We start from the raw sequence: 25,722 nt of genomic DNA, 5'->3' as shown, positions 1-25,722 counted from the left end.
TTGAAACAGGCACCACGCATTCATATAACTATATTTGATTATTTATAAAAAAAAAATGTGGGTGCAACTTTTGTCCAAAATAGATTCTACGTTTTCAAGTCCCTAACTGACAAATGGAAAGGCATACCTTGTACTTCCATGTACATTAGTAACATGAATTACACACTGTCACTTCAATCTGTAACACTTTAAAAAAATAATCAATTTTCCGTACTTGCAACATCCTGAAGTGGAGCTCCGCCAGCACCAAGACCCATTCCTAGGCCTCTCAAACCTTCAGGAAGTTTCAATGGTCCTTCTTGTTTGTGTTCTATGCGATCCATCCTTACAGTGATTTTCCTGTCGTACAACATCTGATTATGCAACATAGCTGGAGAAATCATTAAGGAAATTATACAACTATTATGAGAAATACACCATGAATTAATGACAAACTAAACCGAGATTTAGAAACAGCAGATTGGCAATAACTTCAAGCAATGACTTCAAGCTATCCTTCCAAAATCTTCACTGAATGGTGCATTATTCTACGTGTCTTACAGATACTAATTTTTTCAGTATTTTAATTTTGCCACATGCATCTGTACTGGCTCATTCTTTGACTAATAACTGAAAGTACTTTGCTGGTATGTGCATGCCATTTAAAGAATTTCATTAACTGTCCACGGTACATAAAAATGTTGTAATGTGTCACATCTAAACGTTAAGAGATGAAACATTCAATGCAGTTATATTATTCTCTCTTTCAAAGCTGAGTAGGTCACTATTATTTTAATGATGCTTGCACAAGAGAGAAACGTTTTAATTCCTTAATGTTCACCGGTTACATATTTTGCACTTACATTTTCTCTACATTTAAAACTCCAGAGAAAATATGAATTTAATTAAAGTGAATACATGGAATGTCGGAGGTTTTATACACCTATCTGGATGTGGCATCCTATTAGAATAATTCTAGCCAGTACAGTAACTGCATCTAAAATTAGACATTTCTCCTGCCTTCTTAACAGTTGCCAAATAAAAAACATTTAGCGCACAGAAGATCACATTGATGTCCAGATATACATGAACACACAAAGGCACAATAAAAATACGGAAGGATACAAATAGCTTGAACAGCTTCCACTGGATGTTCATATTCAACAACGCCAAATCCCCTACTCTTGCCTTCTTTATCAGTGCTAATTTCTGCACTGACCACTTTTCCGGCCAGTTTAAATACTTCTTTTAGCTTCTTTTCGTCTACTTTGTAGTCCAGCTGAAAAAGGAAAAACACATTTAAATACAAGGGAAACACTCTAGCATTAATAAAAATTAAATTCTTGTAACATTCAAAGTAAAGGAATACACAAAAATAGTTCTGAGCTGTTCACATACTATGCCAATATGGGCATATCTGTGACTTCTTAACGAAACGTAACTTTCATTCTTGATCATTTAAAATAAAGAGCAAAAAATGTGCTTTTGATTCTTTTCGATCAAATATCCATCAAATTTTGAGCACACATCTGTGATATTCACATTTCTTGTAATACGAGGTCTATTGCCCCCTGAATTTGTAGCAGTTCTGAAGTGAATGTCATCAAGTGTTTCCTTCAGTTTAGAAATCGAGTTTAACTCTAGAGGACTTAAGTCAGGGGAGTGCAGTAGATGGTATAGCACTTAGTAGCCCCATCAGTCAAACAAATAAGTAACAGCTTCCACTGTACGTGCTTGAGCATTGTCCTACAAAATGATGGTCCAGTCATGCAGGAAGTGGCATTACTTCTGTCTCTATGCTGTTACTTTTGGAACACAATCTACGACCAGCTTAAAGACAGAAGTGATGACACTTTCTGCAGGATCTGACCATTTTGCAGGACAATGCTCAAGCACCTACAGTGGAAGCTGTTACTTATTTGTTTGACTGATGGGGCTACTAAGTGCTATACCATCTACTGCACTCCCCTGACTTAAGTCCTCTCGAGTTAAACTCGATTTCTAAACTGAAGGAAACACTTGACGGCATTCACTTCGGAACTGCTACAAATTCAAGAGGCAATAGACTGCGCTGCTCAAACTGTCAACACAACCGGTAATGCTATGAGTATCCTACAACTTCCACATTGCTTGCAACAGGTTATACACAACGCTGGTGACTACTTTGAAGGTCAGTAAAACTTTGAAAGAAGTATCTATTTTTTTCAAGCTGTAAATAATTAGTTGTCACTATTAAAGCTCCAACCCTTGTATTTAGGCCAAAAACATTTATGCCACTGTCGAAGTGGCTCCTGAAATATCAGAAGAAATAATAATGTTCTAACCACATTTTTGAAAACTGACTGAGGTTTTCTGCACTTGCAATTCATATGATCCTGCAATATCACATTAAAATGAGGTAATTTTGATCCCTTTATGTACCACACAACAGAACTGCTGCTCTAACCTTTGTCTTGTGATTTAAGGAAGTGCTGAAAAATTTCTAATTATCTTCTTAGTGGAATAACTGGCTGACTTTATTACAACTAGATGCTGTCTTCTACATCCTAAAGGAAGTGCCAACACTTGGCACGTATACAAAAGCCACTAGCAAATTATGTTCAGATTCATAGCTAACTAATTCACATAGGAACTAAAATGTTACTGGTCAAGCACAATTTAGTTTAGACAAACACTTACCTTTGGTTACCTAGTCAAAAATTTCAACAATTTAGTAATTACAGTAAGTGCATGAACTTCCCTCCACCTGCCATTGGTGAGTAGCTTTTGGAGGTTACAGATGGTAAGACATGAGAAAAATTAAGAGAAATACTTCAAAAAGAAAGAAGATATGCACCGAATGTGGTGAAAATTACAACAAAAATAAGTGGTTCTGTTCTGTTGCACAACAAACATCCCTCTGAGCAGTTTGAAGACCAAGGGCATGTCTAATGATTTCAAGTTGCATCTGTTGTTGTGGTCTTCAGTCCTGAGACTCGTTTGATACAGCTCTCCATGCTACTCTATCCTGTGCAAGCTTCTTCATCTCCCAGTACCTACTGCAGCCTACATCCTTCTGAATCTGCTTAGTGTATTCGTCTCTTTGTCTCCCTCTACGATTTTTACCCTCCACACTGCCCTCCAATACTAAATTGGTGATCCCTTGATGTCTCAGAACATGTCCTATCAAGCGATCCCTTCTTCTAGTCAAGTTGTGCCAAAAACTCATCTTCTCCCAATCCTATTCAATACCTCCTCATTAGTTTTGTGAGCTAATCATCTAATCTTCAGCATTCTGCCGTAGCACCACATTCCAAAAGCTTCTATTCTCTTCTTGTCCAAAATATTTATAGTCCATGTTTCACTTCCATACATGGCTACACTCCATACAAATACTTTCAGAAAGGACTTCCTGACAAATCTATAGTCTATGTTGACAAATTTCTCTTCTTCAGTAACGCTTTCCTTGCCATTGTCAGTCTACATTTTATATCCTCTCTACTTCAACCATCATCGATTATTTTGCTCCCCAAATTGCAAAACTCCTTTACTATTTTAAGAGCCATTTCCTTATCTAATTCCCTCGGCATCACCCGACTTAATTCAACTACATTCCATTATCCTCGTTTTGCTTTTGTTTATGTTCATCTTTTATTCTCCCTAGAAAACACTGTTCCATTCCGTTCAACTGCTCTTCCAAGTCAATTGCTGTCTCTGACAGAATTACAATGTCATCAGCGAACCTTAAACTTTTTAGTTCTTCTCCGTGGATTTTAATAAATACTCCAAATTTTTCCTTTGTTTCCTTTACTGCTTGCTCAATATACAGACTGAATAACATCGGGGAGAGGCAACAACCCTGTCCCACTCCCTTCCCAACCACTGCTTCCCTTTTCATGCCCCCTCGACTCTTTAACTGCTATCCGGTTTCTGTACAAATTGTAAATAGCCTTTTGCTCCCTGTATTTTACCCCTGCCACCTTCAGAATTTGAAAGAGTATTCCAGTCAACATTGTCAAAAGCTTCTCCAAGTCTACAAATGCTAGAAACACGTTTGCCTTCTCTTAATCTAGCTTCTAAGATAAGTTGTAAAGTCAGTAGTGCCTCACATGTTCCCATATTTCTATGGAATCCAATCTTCCCCAAGGTCTGCTTATACCAGATTTTCCATTAGTCTGTAAAGAATTCGCGTTAGTATTTTGCAGCCGTGACTTATTAAACTGATAGTTCGGTAATTTTCACATCTGTCAATGCCTGCTCTCTTTGGGATTGGAATTATTATATTCTTCTTGAAGTCTGAGGCTATTTCGCCTGTCTCATACATCTTGCTCACCAGATGGTACAGTTTTGTCAGGACTGGCTCTCCCAAGGCTATCAGTAGTTCTAATGGAATGTTTCTACTCCCGGGGCCTTGTTTCGACTCAGGTCTTTCAGTGCTCTGTCAAACTCTTCACACATTATCATATCTCCCATTTCATCTTCATCTACATCCTCTTCCATGTCCATAATATTGTCCTCAAGTACATCACCCTTGTATAAACCCTCTATATACTCCTTCCACCTTTCTGCTTTCCCTTCTTTGCTTAGAACTGAGTTTCCATCTGAGCTCTTGATATTCATGCAAGTGGCTCTCTTTTCTCCAAAGGTCTCTCTAATTTTCCTGTAGGCAGTATCTATCTTACCCCTAGTGAGATAAGCCTCTACATCCTTACATTTGTCCTCTAGCCATCCCTGCTTAGCCATTTTGCACTCCCTGCTTAGCCATTTTGCACTTCCTGTCGATATTTTTGAGACGTTTGTATTCCTTTTTGCCTGCTTCATTTACTGCATTTTCATATTTTCTCCTTTTGTCAATTAAGTTCAATATTTATTCTTTTACCCAAGGTGTTCTACTAGCCCTCGTCTTTTTACCAACTTGATCCTCTGCTGCCTTCCCTACTTCATCCCTCAGAGCTACCCATTCTTCTCCTACTGTATTTCTTTCCCCCATTCCTGTCAATTGTTCCCTTATGCTCTCCCTGAAACTCTGTACAACCTCTGGTTCTGTCAGTTTGTCCAGGTCCTATCTTCTTAAATTCCCACCTTTTTGCAGTTTCTTCAGTTTTAATCTACAGTTCATAACCATGGATTGTGGTCAGAGTCCTCATCTGCCCCTGGAAATGTCTTAGAATTTAAAACCTGGTTCCTAAATCTCAGTCTTACCATTATATAATCTATCTGAAACCTTCTAATATCTCCAGGATTCTTCCATGCATACAACCTTCTTTCATGATTCTTGAACCAAGTGTTAGCTATGATTAAGTTATGCTCTGTGCAAAACTCTACCAGGCAGCTTCCTCTCATTTCTTAGCCCCAATCCATATTCACCTACTATGTTTCCTTCTCTCCCTTTTCCTACTCTCTAATTCCAGTCACCCATGACTATTAAATTTTCATCTCCCTTCACTATCTGAATAATATCTTTTATCTCATCATATATTTCATCAATTTATTCATCTGCACAGCTAGTTGGCATATAAACTTATACTACTGTAGTAGGCGTGGGCTTTGTGTATCTTGGCCACAATAATGCATTCACTATGCTGTCTGTAGTAGCTTACCCACATTCCTATTTTTTTTATTCATTATTAAACCTACTCCTGTACTGTAACCATATTTTATCAGTGTTAACTTCACCCTGTGATTATGATTGTATGCAGAGGACATCCACTTCCCAGTATCTGTCACTTGATAATATATGGCAGTTTCCTTTATGGTTCGTATATGCACTGAACAATGTTGTCTGCTAGCTAAGGCTGACGTCATTGGCAGCACTGATAAAACTACTACTACATATGAGGCGAGTCAATTTTGAACATCAGAGCTACACTCCTTAACTGACATGCTATGCATTTAGTGTGTGTAGCATGTCTGTAGCCTTATATTGATTGACCGAAGTGTGCCATTAGTTCCTCCTTGTAAGTTGTGTTTTCTTTCCTAGTTTTAAGTTAGAAAATACAGATTATTTATAAAATTATTTTCAACATAATTGATGCTGTTATCTCTTTTGGCATCCTGCCAAACAAAACTTTTGCCTTCAAAGGTGAAAACTGCCACGAAGGCAAAGTTCACTGCTGAAATGCTGATGGCCACAGAAAAATTGAACCATTTGTGACTGGAAAAAAAAAAAAAAAAAAATATTATTTTAAAGAGGTAACAACACTGCCAACAGACTACAGCACCAGTGCGGTTGACATCAGAATTATTCTAGAAGCAATTACTTTGGCTTGATGGAAGAATTTGAACCCCCAACAGGAAATTTCTTATTAGTAGATTGTTGCCCTGCATATTAAAAAAAATTAAGTTTACGTAAGTGCAATTGTAGTTTCTGCTGATAAACTTCATGACCAACTTACAGCCCTCGGACTTGGGTTTTACCCATGCCTTCAAAGACTACAGGAAATCAATTGTGCAGAAGGTATTAACTTTGAAAGAGGCTGACAAAAACAGACTTCTCCAAAGTGTGTCCTTTAGAAATTATATTTATGCTGCAGATGTCTATGACAACACTTTCCACTGTGTTTACAAACTTAAAAACCACACAGGAAATTCACTAAAAAATTAAAATAACCAACAATTTTGGATTTCTTTGTTAAAAGTAGTAACTACTGTACCCATTTATTCACAACACATTTATGTTACAACCCCAAATTAAAGGTCAGTATAAAAACAATTTTTACTGTTTTACTAAAATGTTTGTTAAAAAGGCTAAAATTTAATATGGTACCCTCCCCTGTAATCTTGACTGGGGATACAGACGAAATTGTACCGTGCCTGCATGTCTAGGTTGATTTGAAAGTTGCAACTTGGTTGCTAGTTTATGAAGACAGTGAGTGTGTTATAAAGACTGCAGAGATGTATTGCCATATTTAATGCACTTTAACAGTATTTCACACAGTTTTTTTAATTAAGTGTAGAACAGGTACATAAATCTAGGCTACTGTATACACCTGCTTAAGTCACTTTTGCAGGATGCAGTTTAAATTTTCAACACTGTATTAAAGTGAACTGCACTTTTTGTAAGCTGTGAGTTTAAATAATAAAATGCCAAACAAATCACCTTAGCTTTGCAAACAAGTAAATCAAATGCTGCTCGGTTTGCATTATTTTTAGTGTAATTTGTTGGCTAAAGTGACAGTAAATTTCATGTCAGCTATTAATGTAGCAAAAAAAAAAACTCAAGTAACTTATTAGATAATAAACAAGGTCTTTTTTAGTATTTTTGATGCCCATTGACATTATATGAAACTAATGAATTCTAAGGGGGGGGGGGGGAGCACTGTATGTAATCTGTACACTTACAAAGTTATTTCCCATGTATTACACCATTATTTTCAAGTCATTTGGAAATGGTAAAAATGGTTTTTACTGCAATACAAAATTTTCTTTGTGTAATTTATGTATCTTTCAAAGTTTGATTTATCTACTAAAATGTATGTCCAGTGATATCTGTCAGAGATAAGATACAAATGTAACCATCAAGGCCGTAGAGTGACATTTGTAGGTATGGACCAGCACTAGCTGAAATAACTTGTAGAAATTTTAGATTAAAACTTTTTATTCACTGGTCGTGATCTGAGAGACTGGAATGTGATGAGAAGGCCAGGGGGTGATCCAGTACAGTACCACAAATCTGACAAACAGCACAGAACCTGTAACAATCTGTAAGCATGTGTCAGTGCAAACATTTCTGAATTTAGACTTCTGGGCATTGTAAATACCTCAGGACTTAAAATTACAATCTAACACTGAATTTCAGACACTTACACTTTTCACTGTATGGTAGTACAGCGAAAAAATATAAGAAGTCCACCAATATTTGAAAGACTTCATTTCAGTGTGTGGAACCATTCTGAACTTTAAATTCTGGCATGAGATGTTCCTATTTAAAATTCCAAACTTAATTCAACATTTATATCACGAGACAGCATTTAAGTTCCACTGCATTTTTCTTTGCTCATTCCTACTTAACATGTCTCATGCAATTGGGTTTACCCACCACAACAAAGGTGAAAGTCAGGTAACAGACGAAAGGGTTTTGAAACTCATCAAAGCTAGAGAAAACAACCCATGTACTACATCAACTGATGAATATATGTATCAAATGATGTGGTTACGAACAACTATTCAGCAACAGCTTGTACACATTTACAGTAAAATGTCTACTTCCAATCCACTGATTACACAAGACAGTGCCTGGGAACAACAAAATTGATCCTGTGCGGATGCAAATTAAACAACAGGACTGTTGTGTGACAAGACAAATAAGTGCATTATTATTGGCCAATGTATATATTTAAATTTGGGTATGTCGGCAAAATCTCATCATGCTGACTACCTCTACCCTACTGTTTAGTATGGAGAGGGATTATAACACAAACACAATGAATGGTCACAAAAAGCCATAGCACACATACACTGGAGCTACACTCTTGGAAGTACCGTATTTACTCGAATCTAAGCCGCACTCGAATCTAAGCCGCACCTGAAAAATGAGACTCGAAATCAAGGAAAAGAAATTCCCGAATCTAAGCCGCACCTGAAATTTGAGACTCTAAATTCATGGGGAGAGAAAAGTTTCAGGCTGCACCTTCAGATCGAAACAAAGTTAGTCCATTGGAATATGAGACAATTTAGGTCGAATGAAAGACGATACAGCTACAATAGTTTGGTTCGAGTCTTCAGCTTAGCAGTTAAGCTTTACCAGGTAGCGATTGCTATGCGTCAGGCGCTCCGTCCGTATTTATACGAGTACCCTTCCTTTTTCACGTGCTTCGTCTGGTTTGAATCGATAGCTTATTTTGCTTTGATCTGATAAGTGCCGTTTTCTTTGTTATAGGTGTTTACGTCACTCTAAGCTGAAAATGCATTACTGTACTGAGTCATGCATTGTTTGTCGCGTTCTGATAGTGCGTGTTTACGGCCTGTCGCCGCCCGCGGCATGGCTTGCTTTTGTGCGCGCTACCGCCACTTACAATTAAAAAAAGAGAGGAATTGTCTCATTAGCGAAACAATGGCAAGTGACTGCTACTTGTTGTTACTTACACTGCTGCTTTCTTTGATAATGATCAACAAGAACCAAATAATAGACTGCGTATGATAGAACATGTTCTGAACGAGAGTTAGGCGAAAATTTTTCTCCGTTTGAAAATCTTTGCGGCCGCTTCTTTAGTACATCAAATTCTGCACAGAAATTAGTCATTTTAGATTTAAAAATCTAGTCCGTTGCTGTGCTTCATTTCTGACTGTATCACTATTAGGCATAAGAATAATACGAATATAAACATGACAAGATACGTGTATTCTTCCGCGTTTGCTGTTGTCTCACTCTAGTTTCGTAGTTTATTAGACAGACAGGATTTAAATGAGATAGCAGCAAACACGAAAGAATACATGGCAAAATGTTTATATTCGTATTATTCTTATGGTGAAGAGAATACTGCATGTGATTCACATTTCATCAGGTTCCTATTAGCAACAGTCTTGCCAGTCGGATTTTCGTAGTACATTGAAATTCTGCTACTTTCGAAGATGAACAATACGGAATTTGTATTTACTTCGTTGGATAATGTATGAAAATGCAGTGGTCGAAACTGGGGGCGAAGAAAAAAAAGCTCGTCTTCCATTTTTTTTTTTTTTTTTTTTTTTTAATTTATTTACTGACGCAGAGGTTTTGGCGCCAGTATTTATCTCTGTGCCTACAAAGCATGCCTGTGTAGCGCTACATATATTCGACGGCAGAAGTTAGTTGTGGCGGCACCTACCAACATTTTTTCAGAACTTCCGATTGCTTTGCACTCGATTCTAAGCCGCACGCGGTTTTTTGGATTACAAAAACCGGAAAAAAAGTGCGGCTTGGATTCGAGTAAATACGGTAGGTCCTATTTATGTATTAGATATATTACTAAGTTATGATAAGAGCAGTTAAACCGGAAATTTTTTTCATGACTTCATATTTTTATCCCATTATAAAATTTGCAATTATCCAAATAAAATAATTATATATTTATAAAATAGAAACAAACATTCCACATGGGAAAAATCTTTCCGCTGTCCACCTAACCTTCGTAACCTCTTGGTTCATCCGTATGAAATCCCCAAACCACCTTCCCTACCCTCTGGCTCCTACCCTTATAACCGCCCCCGGTGTAAAACCTGTCCCATGCACCCTCCCACCACCACCTACTCCAGTCCTGTAACCCGGAAGGTGTACACAATCAAAGGCAGAGCCACGTGTGAAAGCACCCACGTGATTTACCAACTGACCTGCCTACACTGTGACACATTCTATGTGGGAATGACCAGCAACAAACTGTCCATTTGCAAGAATGGACACAGGCAGACAGTGTATGTTGGTAATGAGGATCACCCTGTGGCTAAACATGCCTTGGTACACGGCCAGCACATCTTGGCACAGTGTTACACCGTCCGGGTTATCTGGATACTTCCCACTAACCCCAACCTATCCGAACTCTGGAGATGGGAACTTGCCCTTCAATATATCCTCTCTTCCCATTATCCACCAGGCCTCAATCCCAGCTAAGTTCAAGTTACCGCCACTCATACCTCACCTGTCATTCAACCTGCTCGCTCGCGTGTATACCTGTCCTTTTTTTCTCCCTTAGTAAGTCTTTCCGCTCCCGGGATTGGAATGGCTCCTTACCCACTCCCTTAAAACCCACATCCTTTCGTCTTTTCCTCTCCTTCCCTCTTTCCTGACAAAGCAACCGTTGGTTGCGAAAGCTTGAAATTTTGTGTGTGTGTTTTTTTATTGTGTATCTACCTGCGCTTTCCCGTTTGGTAAGTCATGGAATCTTTGTTTTTAATATATTTTTCCCATGTGATATGTTTCTTTCTATTTTATTTATATCATTAATTTGAACCCAACAATTACGTTTTTTATTGTCACTGTTGCATTTTGAAATTTTTTCCGTCATCTTACTTTCCCTTTTTGTTTGTACAAGTAGTTTCACTTTGTATTCATCTTCCCTTTTTTCCGTAATCTACCATACATTTTATCCTGCCTAAATATACTCAATAATACGTAATTTACTTCCAAACCGTAACTTACAAATTTTTAACGCTTTCAACATTATCGCTGCTATAAAATCCACTGTTCCCAGTTCACAAACATTCCGTCTAACCTCGTGAATACTATTTCACAGCTTCAGTTCCTTCCACCCATTAAACAATCATTTCAGCTACTTCCAACAACTTTCGTTTTATTTCCATTCCCATTTTTTTCCCCACATAACCGATCATCTTTTAGCAGCTTCCCACAGGTTTATACATTATTATTTCTTCGTCAGACAATAGTTAGCCTCGTTTTCATAATCTGCCAGCACATAACCAGTCCTTTGAATACATTTACACGCAGTTTTTTTCAAAATTTTCCTGTATTTCTCCACCCTTTAACGTGTTTTGGAGGCAACACAACTACCTAACCTTTGTACCCATCGTTGTTCACCAACCTAAGTTCAGCACAGGATCAACATAGCTCATCTCAAACCAACACTTTCTCGACTTTTTTCACACCTTTATCTCTCCCTAAATATTTTTATTTTCACTTTAGCCTCATGTTACCCTTTCCAGCTTCTAATACAATGTCACCCTCACAACATCCCTACAACGACCCCATTAAATTTTATTTACATTCCCTCCGCAAATGTGCCTTCATCCTAGCCAGATTACACTCCCATATTTTATTTACTCAGGCTTGTCTGACATTTGGCATTACCCCCAAATGCCTCACACTTAAAGTTCCAATCTCTGGCTGTAATCCTTCTTTCCATCAGTCCCTATACCAGTTCCAAACTGCACAATCCATAGCCCTCACCCGCCTAATCCTTCACCTACACATTGATTCAGCCAATGAACACACCCGTCAACTCCTATCCCTACTCAAAGTCCTCAATCTTTCCTCTCCCACATCCACACCGGCTGTTCAGAGCATCCTCCTACAGGTCAACCGCAAATTAGAACAGCATGCAACCCTCCACCTCAAAAAACTATCCAATCTCCTGGTTTCCCACCTCCGGAAAGGCAACTCACTCACCCTCCACAACCTTCCTAACAAACCTCAACCTCCTCCCACTGCACACAGACCCAGTCTCTCCCATCTACTCAATCTCCCACTTCCAGCTCCACTCCCCCCAACACCTCAAAATTCTAGTCAACACAATCTGGAACCACAACACCCCAATTCAGTAGTTAACCTTTCCTCCAAACCTCTCTCCCAATCCGAAACCTCTGTCCTATCCAAAGGCCTCACCTTCAGCCCCACTCCCAGATTCAACCCCTTGTCAAAGATTTACTGTCCTACACTCTTAGTCTCTGCTGGAAATATCACTTTGCCACGAAGAAAAATAATCCTGATCCACTCCTAATGATCCAACTCCCCAAGACACTATCCAAATTGAACCCTGACGAACAGTTCCGTCCCCCATCACAGCAGGACCCACCTCTTCCTCAAAATCACCCTCTCCAAACCTTCCAGGAATTTCCCACTTCCAGCCTTGCCTCTCAATCTTTCTTGAAAAACCTTAATCCTACTCCCAACATCACCACAGCCGAAGCCCAGGCTATCCGTGATCTGAAGGCTGACCAATCCATCATCATTCTTCCGGGTGACAAGGGTTCCACGACCGTGGTACTTAATCGTCGGGAGTATGTGGCTGAGGGACTGCGTCAGCTTTCAGACAACACGACATTCAAAGTTTGCCAAGGTAATCTCATTCCTGATGTCCAGGTGGAGCTTCAAGGAATCCTCAGAACCTTAGGCCCCCTACAAAACCTTTCACCTGACTCCATCAACCTCCTGACCCCACCGACACCTCGCACTCCTACCTTCTACCTACTTCCTAAAATTCACAAACCCAAACATCCCGGCCGCCCCATTGTAGCTGGTTACCAAGCCCCCACAGAACGTATCTCTGCCTACGTAGATCAACACCTTCAACCCATTACATGCAGTCTCCCATTCTTCATCAAAGACACCAACCACTTTCTCGAACGCCTGGAATTCTTACCCAGTCTGTTACCCCCGGAAACCATCCTTGTAACAGTGAAGAACTCCAGAATTTCCTCTCCAACCTCAACTCCTTTGGTTCCATCAGATTCACCTGGTACTACTCCAAATCCCATGCCACTTTCCTTGACGTTGACCTCTATCTGTCCAATGGCCAGCTTCACACATCCGTCCACATCAAGCCCACCAACAAGCAACAGTACCTCCATTATGACAGTTGCCACCCATTCCATATCAAACGGTCCCTTCCCTACAGCCTAGGCCTTCATGGCAAACAAATCTGCTCCAGTCCTGAATTCCTGAACCATTACACCAACAACCTGAAAACAGCTTTCGCATCCCGCAACTACCCTCCCGACCTGGTACAGAAGCAAATAACCAGAGCCACTTCCTCATCCCCTCAAACCCAGAACCTCCCACAGAAGAACCCCAAAAGTGCCCCACTTGTGACAGGATACTTCCCGGGACTATCAGACTCTGAACGTGGCTCTCCAGCAGGGATACGACTTCCTAAAATCCTGCCCCAAAATGAGATCCATCCTTCATGAAATCCTCCCCACTCCACCAAATGTGTCTTTCCGCCGTCCACCTAACCTTCGTAACCTCTTGGTTCATCCGTATGAAATCCCCAAACCACCTTCCCTACCCTCTGGCTCCTACCCTTGTAACCGCCCCCGGTGTAAAACCTGTCCCATGCACCCTCCCACCACCACCTGCTCCAGTCCTGTAACCCGGAAGGTGTACACGATCAAAGGCAGAGCCACATGTGAAAGCACCCACGTGATTTACAAACTGACCTGCCTACACTGTGATGCATTCTGTGTGGGAATGACCAGCAACAAACTGTCCATTCGCATGAATGGACACAGGCAGACGGTGTTTGTTGGTAATGATGATCAACCCTGTGGCTAAACATGCCTTTGAGCACGGCCAGCACATCTAGACACAGTGTTACACCGTCCGGGTTATCTGGATACTTCCCACTAACACCAACCTATCCGAACTCCGGAGATGGGAACTTGCCCTTCAATATATCCTCTCTTTCCGTTATCCACCAGGCCTCAATCTCCACTAAGTTCAAGTTGCCGCCACTCATAATTCACCTGTCATTCAACAACATCTTTGCCTCTGCACTTCCACCTTGACTGACATCTCTGCCCAAACTGTTTGCCTTTAAATATGTCTGCTTTGGGTCTGTATAATCACATGGGAAGTATTTTAGTTTTTGAGCATACCCTACACCTACATGCATCACTTCAAGATCTCATAAAATCTGTTAGTTTTTATATAGAAGGCAGTGCATTGCTGTATTATTATAAAGGTTAAATTACGTTTGTATTGGTAGGAGGATGGGTACCAGGTTGAGGAAGTTTAAACAGAGCTCGAGAGACAAACTGATTGTAAAACCGTAATGAGAGGCAGGCTGACAGAGAAACGATTGATGAACTACAGCAGTATTATGGGACAGCCATTAGAAATAATACTGAGGATTTATTGAAAATGCAGCAGGCAGTATAGGCTACCTTCTTCTGCCGACTGTCAACTGATGAAAAACCAATACACCACCTTTGCCCTCCCGGACCGGATTCATGGTGCAATTATCGCAATGCCCAGTACTCATACAGTTCATACAGCCATAGAATTCCATCCCAGCAGCAGTCATGGTGTAAGCGTATTGTCATATCTCAGGCTTTGTTGGAGAGTATCTTTGCGAGCAGCCATGTCTGCAGAGTCGAGCGCATGTGAGAGGCATGTTAGTATGTAAGTTGAAGTGCTCCTACAAGTGCTGTTATAGTAAAGTGATGATGTATGGAAATGGATCAGAGGAAAGTGCGTCAGGAAGTAATTGAAAATAAGCAGTGCCGCCAATAATGTATTTATGTATCCTCTCGTTGCGTGTAGAACAGCATAGATCATCCGCACCGTGTTCGGCCTCCCGGAATTAACAAACGTGAATCAGTAAATATTAGTTACCATAGAAGAGTGAAGTCAGGTGCCAGTGTCTTGTAGCGAGCGTGAGGACGTGCATTCGGCCATCGCGTTCCGCATTATCAACAATCAGCCGCGCCGCGATGGTTACGCACACACTCTTACAAGTGAGAGCTAAGAGACTAAAAAATTAACTTTGCAAACAGTGTTATATCATTACTAGTGTCAAGGAGGACTATTACCAGATATCTGAATGTGTGACGAGCGTAAAAACTTTCATTTGATCATTCGGCTTCTTCATCATCATCATCATCATCATCCACCCGCGTCGTGTCGGTTACGCATACGCTCGTCTTGAGTGATATTGTGGACGGATAATCATCAAGACTTAATTGGGATAAACATGTACGACTTAGAATGTAAACAGTGCAATCTGTAACTTTTTTTTATCGTCTCAGAATATATTTGCTCATACCAGATGTCAGTATTGTGTTTTAACGTTGATTGGCTCCCCTAAACCCATATTTCGATAGATAATTTCAGGCAAGCCAACAGCAGTGTGGAGCAGGACAATACGACCGCTGTGAGATTATCAGGAATGTGGTGTGGACAGGGCACACGGTCAACCAAAGCAGCAATCCGAAACAACAAACAGTTTAAAGGTAGCCACCCCACCCATTTGTACTCCCGGGCGTGTTACAATGGGTATCATAAAACCTATTTAGAGAGACCTGGCATGTGTTGGATTACTAAAGAAGTGTCTGCATGGTCAGACTCAGTTGGAATGAAAACACTGAAGTGGGGCATCAGTGATGCTTTTAATGATCCCAAGACTGGTAGGGTTAAAGTGCTACAGCATATGGCAATTAATCCTGGAGCAAACTGCATCAGACAACTTTAACGAATGGACAAGGTTTGCATTGATGAAGCAGATAGCATAGTTGGCCACTAAGGAGTCCAGTAAGAAGGAAAAAACTTTGAAAAGATCAAGAGGATGATGTACAGTATGGTGCTGGGTGCTTCTGAGTGACTAAAAATAAAAAATTAAGCACAAATTGAGTTGCAGTCTTTTGAAACTTCAGAAGCTGTTCCTGAAAATTTACATTTTCTGTTGCATTTTTCCTTAAATCTCAGAAGCCACTTCGACTAGAGTATTCAAATTTTAACATACATGAGTCTACTGAACTAAAAGAACATGTCTGTGTATAATTGAAATCATTTAGGATAACATGTCTGTGTATAATTGAAATCATTTAGGATAACATTCATAAAAGTACACAAAATTTTAACCATGCAATTAAAAAATGCAATTATTGTACTTCAGCAGACTCAGAACAAATAGTTTTATGTCCTGTAAAAGTTTCATGTCAATGGCTACAGTGGTTCCGGAAATACAGGGAAACCAAATCACAAATTGAACATTGTCGGGATAGGGCGTTCCAACTTCCCTTAAGTGAAACCAATATTCAAATGTGTTAACAGCCATCAACATTCTCTTAATCACACTTTAACTACATAGTTTTTATTTCAAAAGTGCCAAGAAATAGGCTGTTCTTAATGTTTTTCATAAATTTACAGAGATAATCGGCTTTGAAGTTTTCCCAGCCACTGTATGAAACACAGTTGATACATAATCCCACACCATATGTGCAGTGCAGTTGGGAGCATAATGTAATGTTAACAAAGAACAGTTAACGGTTCGTTGGTTCAATACTCCCCAGTATCTTTTTTTTTGTTTGTTTGATCTGAAATATCTACATCTCTTAATCATAAAACTCATCACCTTTTATGAATTATGCACGACTTCTTGTTTCTAATTATGTATTGGACATGGAATTCCTGTTTTCACTTCAAATACTCATTCTTAACTATCGATGTTTTACAAAAGACTGTTCATAGGAGTTGTGTTAATTGAGGACACACAATTTAATTTTTTAAGGCAAAAATGGGAAACAAATCCTCGTTATTTGGACTATGTCCATCTTTTTTATTACAGAGGTAGGTAAGTACTGTAGAAACATGAAATTCATCTTTCCCACAGCATCGAGCACATCATACAAATGCTGCATTTTAACATTTGCTATTGTACCATTGCAATATGAACCCACCAGAACTGATCTGGATCCAAGTTGTGGGATTTGACCAGAGAAGTTAAGTCGCCAGACATACTGGAACTAACGCAAATAGGTTTTTCACAAGTCACTGCTGAACGCTGGCGGGATATAGAAAGACTCGTCATAAAAGACGAGAAAACGCAGTGCCTGGTTGGCTTCATGGATTCTGTTGTTGATAGGCTCCTTAACATAGCAGGTGACACTTCCAGAATGAAATGTATTTCTCAGAATCGCATAAGCAAGAACTGTAATCAATACCTTCAATGGCTTCAGTGTTCAACAGTACAGTAAAATCCCTGTAGTACACTTTGGCATTACACACAGCTAACTCAGAAAAATTACCCTATGTTTAAGTTAGGAATTTTCATCACTCTAGTTTGTAATTAGAATACTATGTCAGGTGAAAACAAATGCATTTTATGCTTCCTGTCTGGTCACCTAAGAAGCAGGCAGTAGTACTGGAGTTTCTCCAAATATTATTTCATTCTCTTTAGAAATTAAATGACGTTCAAAGCCATATTGTTTTATTGCTCATCCCTTTACATCTGAACTGCAACTGCTCATGTAATTTGAGTTAGTTGGACTTTAGAAATTAAATGACGTTCAAAGCCATATTGTTTTATTGCTCATCCCTTTACATCTGAACTGCAACTGCTCATGTAATTTGAGTTAGTTGGACTGCTGGCTGGCCAGTGCTGTCCAAATTTAATGCGCCAGTAAAGCTGTTGTCCCACATTATCGCAGTCTATGTGCATGTAACGCGACGTAAAACTTATATTTATGATCATAAATCACTGTACTGGCTTGGATTCCACTCCACATTAAACGAAACCCAATGAAATTCAAGCGAACGTGGAAGAATACACGGTGTAATGTTTACATCAGGTTTACTCTATAATGAGCAGAGCACAGAGATTGAGGGCGTACCAGGGTCTCTGCACACTATCCATTATACCACCTTTACAGTATCCTTATCTGAGTAAATGGAGGTTAGTATTTCAAATTTGTCCTGGACAAAGAGCAGCAGGTATTTTGCAGATTGAAAGCAAACTGATTCTTTGTGTCACATGGAGTAAGTATGTGGTATTAGTCCTGACTGGAGCAAATCAGTTTCAAAGTGTGAAATTTCTAATAAATAATTTTAATCATCATACAAAATATAAATAAATGCAACAAAACCCATTATTTTAAGGCCACAAAATTATTTGCACTACTTACATTGGCAACAAAAACTCTTGTGTTCAAAGGGCCAGTTATCCAGAGAGACTCAAGAAATTCCGGACTAAGTCCATATGTATTTCCCCACTTGCTACTTGCAGCGGCAGCTGCAGCAGCATTTGCAGCCTGCTGAGACCCCAATGCTGGAAACGCTGTCTGCAATGGTAGTGGTGGAGCAGGATGATCCCACTTGGCACGGACATCATCTCTCCCTCGAGCTAAATTACCTGCTCCCTGGCCCATGCCTGCAGTGCCACCACCACCTACTCCACCAGCAGCACCGCCACCACCACCGCCACCACCACCTTTAATTGGACGACCATATTTGTCTCTGTCAACACCAAAGTCCTGTAACATTAAGGAAAGTTATACATGAGTCCTGCTTTTAATATCTGTCTCCAATGTTTTCTTTTGTGTAATGATCAAAGCAGTATTTGATATAATCAACTGTGTTCATGTGACGAGATTAGAACACAAAATAATGTGAAAATACTTAACCCTAATTGTAATATCACAAAACATAGCCCTGTTGGGAGTATAGAATGTTAAGTGGCAATGAAGTGAACACACACACACACACACACACACACACACACACACACACAGAGAGAGAGAGAGAGAGAGAGAGAGAGAGAGAGAGAGAAATGAATTGGTCTAAGATGAAACGTGAAATAATGACAAACTGGAGAATGCACTACAGCCACTACTGCCAATGTAAATCAATGAAACATTAACACACTTGACACATTTTTAACACATTCTATCCTAGAAAATTTAAGCACAGAAGCAAATGTGGTTCGGCTATGTCAATTAACTTCCTAAAGAAAAAGTGTGATGTGAATCTAAAATGTATGTTATTTTGCAACCACTTTGAATAGTATAGAATGAGATACCTCTTTAACAACCAGCTTTCTGCCTTTAAGATCAAACCGGTGCATTTTTTCCACAGCTTTTTTCACAGACTCTGGCGATTCAAATTCTACTATTCCACAGCCCCGCGGTTTGTCATTTTCATCCATGAAGAGTTCAACATATGAAACTTCTCCAACTGAAATAGACAAATACTTATTAACTTGCATTTGGATAGCACTTTTTTCTCTAGTAATTAATATAATTCCATATAATTTCAAGAAATCATGACATTTAATATATCATGAGCCACTCCTGTTTACAAAGCATTCAAGCAGCTCAGTGTTACAAAAAATAGCTGCACAGTAGCAAATACCTTACTAACTTCAGTATCAAAAAATCACTTGATGGTTTTTCAGAACTGTTACTTTGAACGAACGAACGAACGAACGAACGAACACACACACACACACACACACACACACACACACACACACACACACACACACACATAGATGGCTGAACACAAAGACATGACTAAGACCACTGACATCTTACAAGCGCACTACCTAACTTTTGCTCATATTTCGTAAGTAAGTTTTTCAAGAGACCTAGTGGGGTTTTACATCACTTCCCAGTGGTATGCCATAATAACTGAACACTTGGGTCAATGAGAGTATACAGGGAAACAAATATCCAAATACATCTAGTACAATGTCTTATCACATATTAAAGCTGCCTGTACCTCATTAGATCTTACAAGTTTCCAAATGTCAGAGGAGTTTTCTATCGCTTCTTTAATGTCACAAAGATCCAGAGGAAAATTAATTTCCTAATCAGTTTCTCTCCAAAATTGGTTCTGTCTGACAGTCAAACTTATTTGACTTTACTTATGACTTAAGTAAATGTCCCTGGTTACCAAATCATGATTACCCCTTACTAAACAACTATGCTGTGTACTTGAGTGAATGTCTCAGTTGATCTTTCTATGATAAAGACAACAGTAAAATACCCTCCTTGTACCTAATTTAGATACAAACAACAAAATTGATACAATTCAATCTTTACAAAAACCTTTTGAAGCAGACCACCACCACTCCTGTAAAACCCTTAACATCCACTGAATAAAAGAAATTGCCATAATAACCAATACAAGAGAGCACTGAAGTGTTTAAAAAACTAAAGACTCTCCCTAATAACCAATCTTCTTTCTCAATATTCACACTATGGAACTGTTTCATACTCCAAACTTTATAAACTATCATGTACTGATGTTCTTTCTTTGTTTAGGGCACTGAACTACTAAGGTCATTAGCACCCAGTCACAAACATCAGTGCACTAACACCGTAGAAAAACGCAAGGGGGCAACATCAGAAAGTACTTACAAGGACGCAGAGAAACAAAATGAAAGAGTTAGATCTTTTTGGACAAGTCCGTCAGCGTAATAAAACGAAGTACACGAGCAGCTGCTCGAGAGTCATCAGCTAAAAGTTCCTGTAAGGTAGACAGCAGACATAGACAAGAGTGAATAAAATGGGGACAGGACAATAAAACATGGTGCACCGTCAATGGATGATCACAGGGGCACTGCGGGGCAGGGTGACCGGACAACAGGTAGCGGTGGCTAAATCGGCAATGCACAATCCGCAACCTGGCCAAAATGACCTACTCTCGCTGGGATGGGTGTGAGAAGGTCATCCAAGCCATCGGGATCAGTTTGATGGCCCTAAGCTTATTTTCATGGAGAGAGGACCAAGCCTCATGCCACAATGATGGAACGTGCCGACAAAGAACCCCACTAACATCAGTTGATGGGACACAAAAGGAAGCTGCCCGAGGCAGGACAGCAGCCTTGGCCGCAGCATCAGCAGCTTCGTTCCCAGGCACACGAATGTGGCCAGGAACCCACAAAAAAAAGAGGACACGAGCGCTGGTATCAACTAGCGACTGAAGGGACCGTTGAATTGGTTGCACGAGAGGGTGGTCCGAATATGGGTCACGCAGACACTGAATGGCACTCAAAGAATCCGAGCAGATGGCATAGAGAGAACGACTGTGGCGGCCGATATACTGAACAGCCTGATACAGAACAAAAAGCTCAGCTGTAAAGCTTGAACACTGGTCAAGGAGCCAATACTGAAAGGTATCATCTCCAACGACACAGGCACATCTGACGCCAGCAGTAGTCTTTGAGCCATCCGTGTAAATAAAGACGTTATTAGCGAGTCTCTAACGAAATTTTTTTTTTTTTTTAAGGGCGCTCAACTGCTGAGGTCATTAGCGCCCAGTCACTGTTGTGAGAGCACATGGAATCTGGTAAAACTCAAGGGGATGGGGGGACACCAGAAGGACCTGACAAAGATGCAGATAAAATAAGAAAAAAGGTTAAATGTCTTTGGACAAGCCTGTTAAAGTTATAAAACGCAGAATACGAGCAGCTGCTCGAGCGTCATCAGCTAAAACATCCGGTAAAGTAGATGGCAGGGACAGGACAACACGAAATTGACTAAAACGGGGACACGACAATAAAACATGGCGCACTGTTAATGCCTGACCACAAGGGCACTGCGGGGCTGGGTCACCGGAGAGCAGGTAGCGGTGGCTAAACCGGCAATGCCCAATCCGCAACCTGGTCAGAAGGACCTCCTCGCGCCGAGATGGTCGGGAGGATGTTGTCCAAGCAGTTGGGAGCGGTTTTACTGCCCGGAGCTTGTTTCCTTGGAGGGATGACCAAGCATCCCACCACAACGACACAAGCCTCTTACATACATCCCCACGAACGTCAGATGACGGGACACAATTGGAGGCTGGCCGAGGCAGGAGGACTGCAGCCTTGGCTGCAGCATCCGCAGCCTCATTCCCAGGCACTCCTACATGTCCGGGAACCCACAGAAAGCTGACAGAACCACCATTATCAGCGAAAGAATGGAGGGACTGCTGTATCCGTTGAATCAAGGGATGGACCGGATAGGGAGCTCCAAGGCTCTGAAGAGCACTGAGTGAGTCAGAGCAGAGTACATACTATGAATGGCGGTGGCGGCGGGCATACTGAACGGCCTGATGGAGAGCAAAAAGCTCGGCCGTAAAGCTGGAACATTGGTAGAGGAGCCGGTATTTAAAGGTGGCGGCCCCGACGACAAAGGCACAGCCGACACCATCGTCAGTTTTGGAGCCATCGGTGTAAATAAAGGTGTGACTGGCAAGACGAGCACAAAGTTCGACAAACCGTGAGCAATACACTGCAGCCGGAGTACCCTCCTTCGGGAGTGAGCTGAGGTCGAGATAAATATGAACCGGAGCCTGGAGCCAAGGTGGTGTCGGGCTCTCACCCTCTCTGAAGGTGGTAGGGAGGGCAAAATCCAATTGTCGAAGCAGGTGATGGAAGCGGAATCCGGGGGGGCAGCAGGGCAGACACATACAACCCGTACTGACGGTCGAGAGAATCGGCGAAGAAGGATTTGTAAGAGGGGTGGTCGGGCATAGACAACAGCCGGCAGATATACCGACACAGCAGTACGTCGCGCCGGTAGGTCAATGGTAACTCGGCAGCTTCAGCATAAAGACTCTCGACAGGACTAGTGTAGAAGGCTCCGGTCGCAAGACATATCCCCCGATGGTGGATGGAGTTGAGCCGGCGTAAGAGGGATGGCCGAGCGGACGAGTAGACGAAGCTCCCATAATCCAGCTTCGATCGGACTATGGACCGATACAAGCGAAGCAGGACAGTGCGATCCGCTCCCCAAGATGAACCGCTAAGAACTCTGAGGACATTAAGGGAACGTGTACAACGGGCCGCCAAATAAGAGACATGTGGAGACCAACACATGTTTCCTGTCCAACGTGAGCCCTAGAAACTTAGTTGTGTCCACGAATGGGAGAACAACGGGACCGAGGTGTAAGGATGGCGGAAGGAACGCTTTATATCGCCAAAAGTAGATACAAACCGTCTTCTCTTCAGAGAACCGGAAGCCATTTGCCACGCTCCACGAGTAGAGGCTGTCTAGACAACGCTGAAGGCAGCGCTCCAGGAGGCATGTTCTCTGGGCACTGCAGTAGATCGCGAAGTCATCGACAAAGAGAGAGCCTGAGACATTAGGTGGAATGCAATCCATAATTGGATTGATCGCGATGGCAAAAAGGGCTACGCTCAAGACGGAGCCCTGAGGCACTCCGTTCTCCTGGAGGAAGACGTCGGACAATACGGAACCCACACGTACCCTAAACTTTCAATCCGTTAAAAAGGAATCAATAAAGAGGGGCAGGCGACCGCGTAGGCCCCACCTGTGCATAGTGCGGAGGATACCTCCTCTCCAACAGGTATCCTAAGCCTTCTCCAAGTCGAAGAACACAGCTACCGTTTGGCGCCTTCGCAAAAAGTTGTTCATGATGAATGTCGACAAGGTCACAAGGTGGTCAACAGCGGAGCGGCGGCGACGAAAGCCGCATTGGACATTAGTAAGTAGCCGTCGAGATTCAAGAATCCAGACTAACCGAGCATTAACCATGCGCTCCATCACCTTACAGACACAGCTTGTAAGAGAAATGGGGTGGTAACTAGAAGGAAGGTGTCTATCCTTCCCGGGTTTGGGTATAGGAACAACAACGGCGTCACGCCAACGCATGGGGACTTGACCTTCGGTCCAGACGCGATTGTAGGTACGAAGAAGGAAGCTTTTGCCCGCCGGAGAAAGGTGTGCCAGCATCTGAACGTGAATGGCATCTGGCCCCGGAGCAGAGGACCGGGACAGTGCAAGCGCACATTCGAGTTCCCGCATAGTAAAGGGGGCATTGTAAGTTTCCAGATTCAGCGAGTGGAAGGAAGGTCGCCGAGCCTCTTCTGCCTCTTTCCTGGGAAGGAAGGCAGGATGGTAATGGGCGGAGCTTGAAACCTCCGCGAAAAAGCAGCCAAAGGCGTTGGAGACAGCCACAGGATCAATAAGGACCTCATTACCTGAGGTCAGGCCAGGTACCAAGGAGGGGGCCTTAATGCCCGACAGCCGGCGCAGGCTATCCCAAACGACGGAAGAGGGAGTAAAACTGTTAAAGGAGCTGGTGAAAGAGGCCCAACAAGCTTTTTTGCTGTCTTTGATGACTCTACGGCATTGCGCTCGGAGTCGTTTGTATTCAATACAATTCGCCAACGTAGGATGGCGGCGAAAGGTGCGTAAAGCACGTCGTCGAGCACGGATAGCGTCCCTACAAGCCTCGTTCCACCAGGGGACGGAAACGTGACGTGAAGAAGAAGTAGTTCGAGGAATGGAACGTTCGGCAGCATTGATGATAACAGCCGTGAGGTATTCGACCTGACTGTCACAACTGGGAAAATCGTGGTCCAGAAAGGTCGCCAGGGAGGAGTAAAGTCCCTAGTCAGCTTTCAGTATGTTCCAGCTCGAAGGACGTGGGGATGGGGTGTGGTGCAGGAGACGAACGACACAGGGGAAGCGGTCGCTCGAATAGGTGTCAGAAAGGACATACCACTCGAACCGACGGACAAGAGTGGTAGAACAGATCGAGAGGTCCAAGTGGGAGTAGGTATGAGTAGAGTCCGAGAGGAAAGTCGGGGCGCCAGTATTGAGGCAGACAAGATTGAGATGGTTGAAGACATCCGCCAAGTGTGAGCCTCTTTGACAGGATGCAGGAGAGCCCCAAAGGGGATGATGGGCATTGAAGTCGCCAAACAATAAAAACGGCGGAGGAAGCTGAACAATCAGGTGCATCATGTCAGTCCGACTAACTGCGAATGACGATGGAGTGTAGATGGTACAAACTGAAAAAGTAAAAGCAGAAAGAGTAATACGGACAGCTATTGCTTGGAGTGGGGTGGTCAATGGGATGGGATGGTAATAGACATCGTCCCGAATGAGCAACATGACCCCACCATGAGCTGGGACACCGTCCACAGGGGTGAGGTCATACCGCTCCGAAGTATAGTGGGTAAAGGCAATACGGTCAGTCGGGCGCAACTTGGTTTCCTGGAGACCAAGGACGAGCGAACAGTGCAGGCGGAGGAGCAGTTGTAATTCCTCCCGATTAGATCGAATACCCCTTATGTTCCAATGAAACAACGCCATCGCTAGTCAAAAAGTTGGGGGAACGAGACGGAGGAAGAGCTGGTCACCTCGACGGCCGCGGAGGGCCAGGTTGCGAGGGACCAACGCTACAACCGACGGGAGGCGGATCCGGTTCCATCGACTCGTCGCCAGCTGCGGCCGCTGTCCCTCGTTGTGTAGGAGGGGCAGCATCGTTTGCCGACAAAAGGCCAGCTGAGCGCCTGGCAGCAGAGCGTCCTGGCGAAACTGAGGACGGCCGGGAGCAGCAACTCACGGATGGAGCGTCAGACGAAACGCGCCGGGGTGGAGAGGCCTTCTTGGAGGCCTTCTTGGAAGGCCGAGGAGGCACAGGGATGGTGGGCTGGACCCGAAGGTGGTCCTCACGCGCAGGGTCCGTTTTGGAACGCCGGACCTCGGAAGCTGGGGTCCGGAACGTTTCCCCGATGGACGCCTGAGAAGAGGATCGCTTCTCAGGTGGCGTGGGGGCAGGAGGAGGAAGGGTGGCCCCTGGGGCAGAGTGGGTGGGGGCCACGGGGG

The 25,722-nt window shown here is 42.3% G+C and overlaps 1 protein-coding gene across 4 annotated transcripts in view; it reads right to left on the bottom strand.

Annotated features, from left to right (window-relative positions):
- Nucleotides 1-25,722, bottom strand: part of LOC126198866 (myelin expression factor 2) — a 117,776-nt gene that overhangs the window by 67,668 nt on the left and 24,386 nt on the right. For all 4 annotated transcript variants that reach the window (XR_007540107.1, XR_007540108.1, XM_049935464.1 and 1 more), the window contains exons 3-6: nt 19,179-19,333; nt 18,286-18,633; nt 1,105-1,258; nt 215-370 (exon numbers count right to left, since the gene is read on the bottom strand). Coding sequence is in view for 2 of the 4 variants with exons in the window: in XM_049935464.1 (XP_049791421.1) it covers nt 215-370; nt 1,105-1,258; nt 18,286-18,633; nt 19,179-19,333 (813 nt within the window). In the remaining 2 variants the exon portion in view is untranslated. The remainder of the gene's footprint in view (nt 1-214; nt 371-1,104; nt 1,259-18,285; nt 18,634-19,178; nt 19,334-25,722) is intronic.

This window comes from Schistocerca nitens, chromosome 8 (genome assembly GCF_023898315.1).
Source record: "Schistocerca nitens isolate TAMUIC-IGC-003100 chromosome 8, iqSchNite1.1, whole genome shotgun sequence".
NCBI classification, from domain to species: domain Eukaryota; kingdom Metazoa; phylum Arthropoda; class Insecta; order Orthoptera; family Acrididae; genus Schistocerca; species Schistocerca nitens.
The sequence above is the reverse complement of the archived record's forward strand: the minus strand, read 5'-3'. Positions and strand labels throughout refer to the sequence as shown.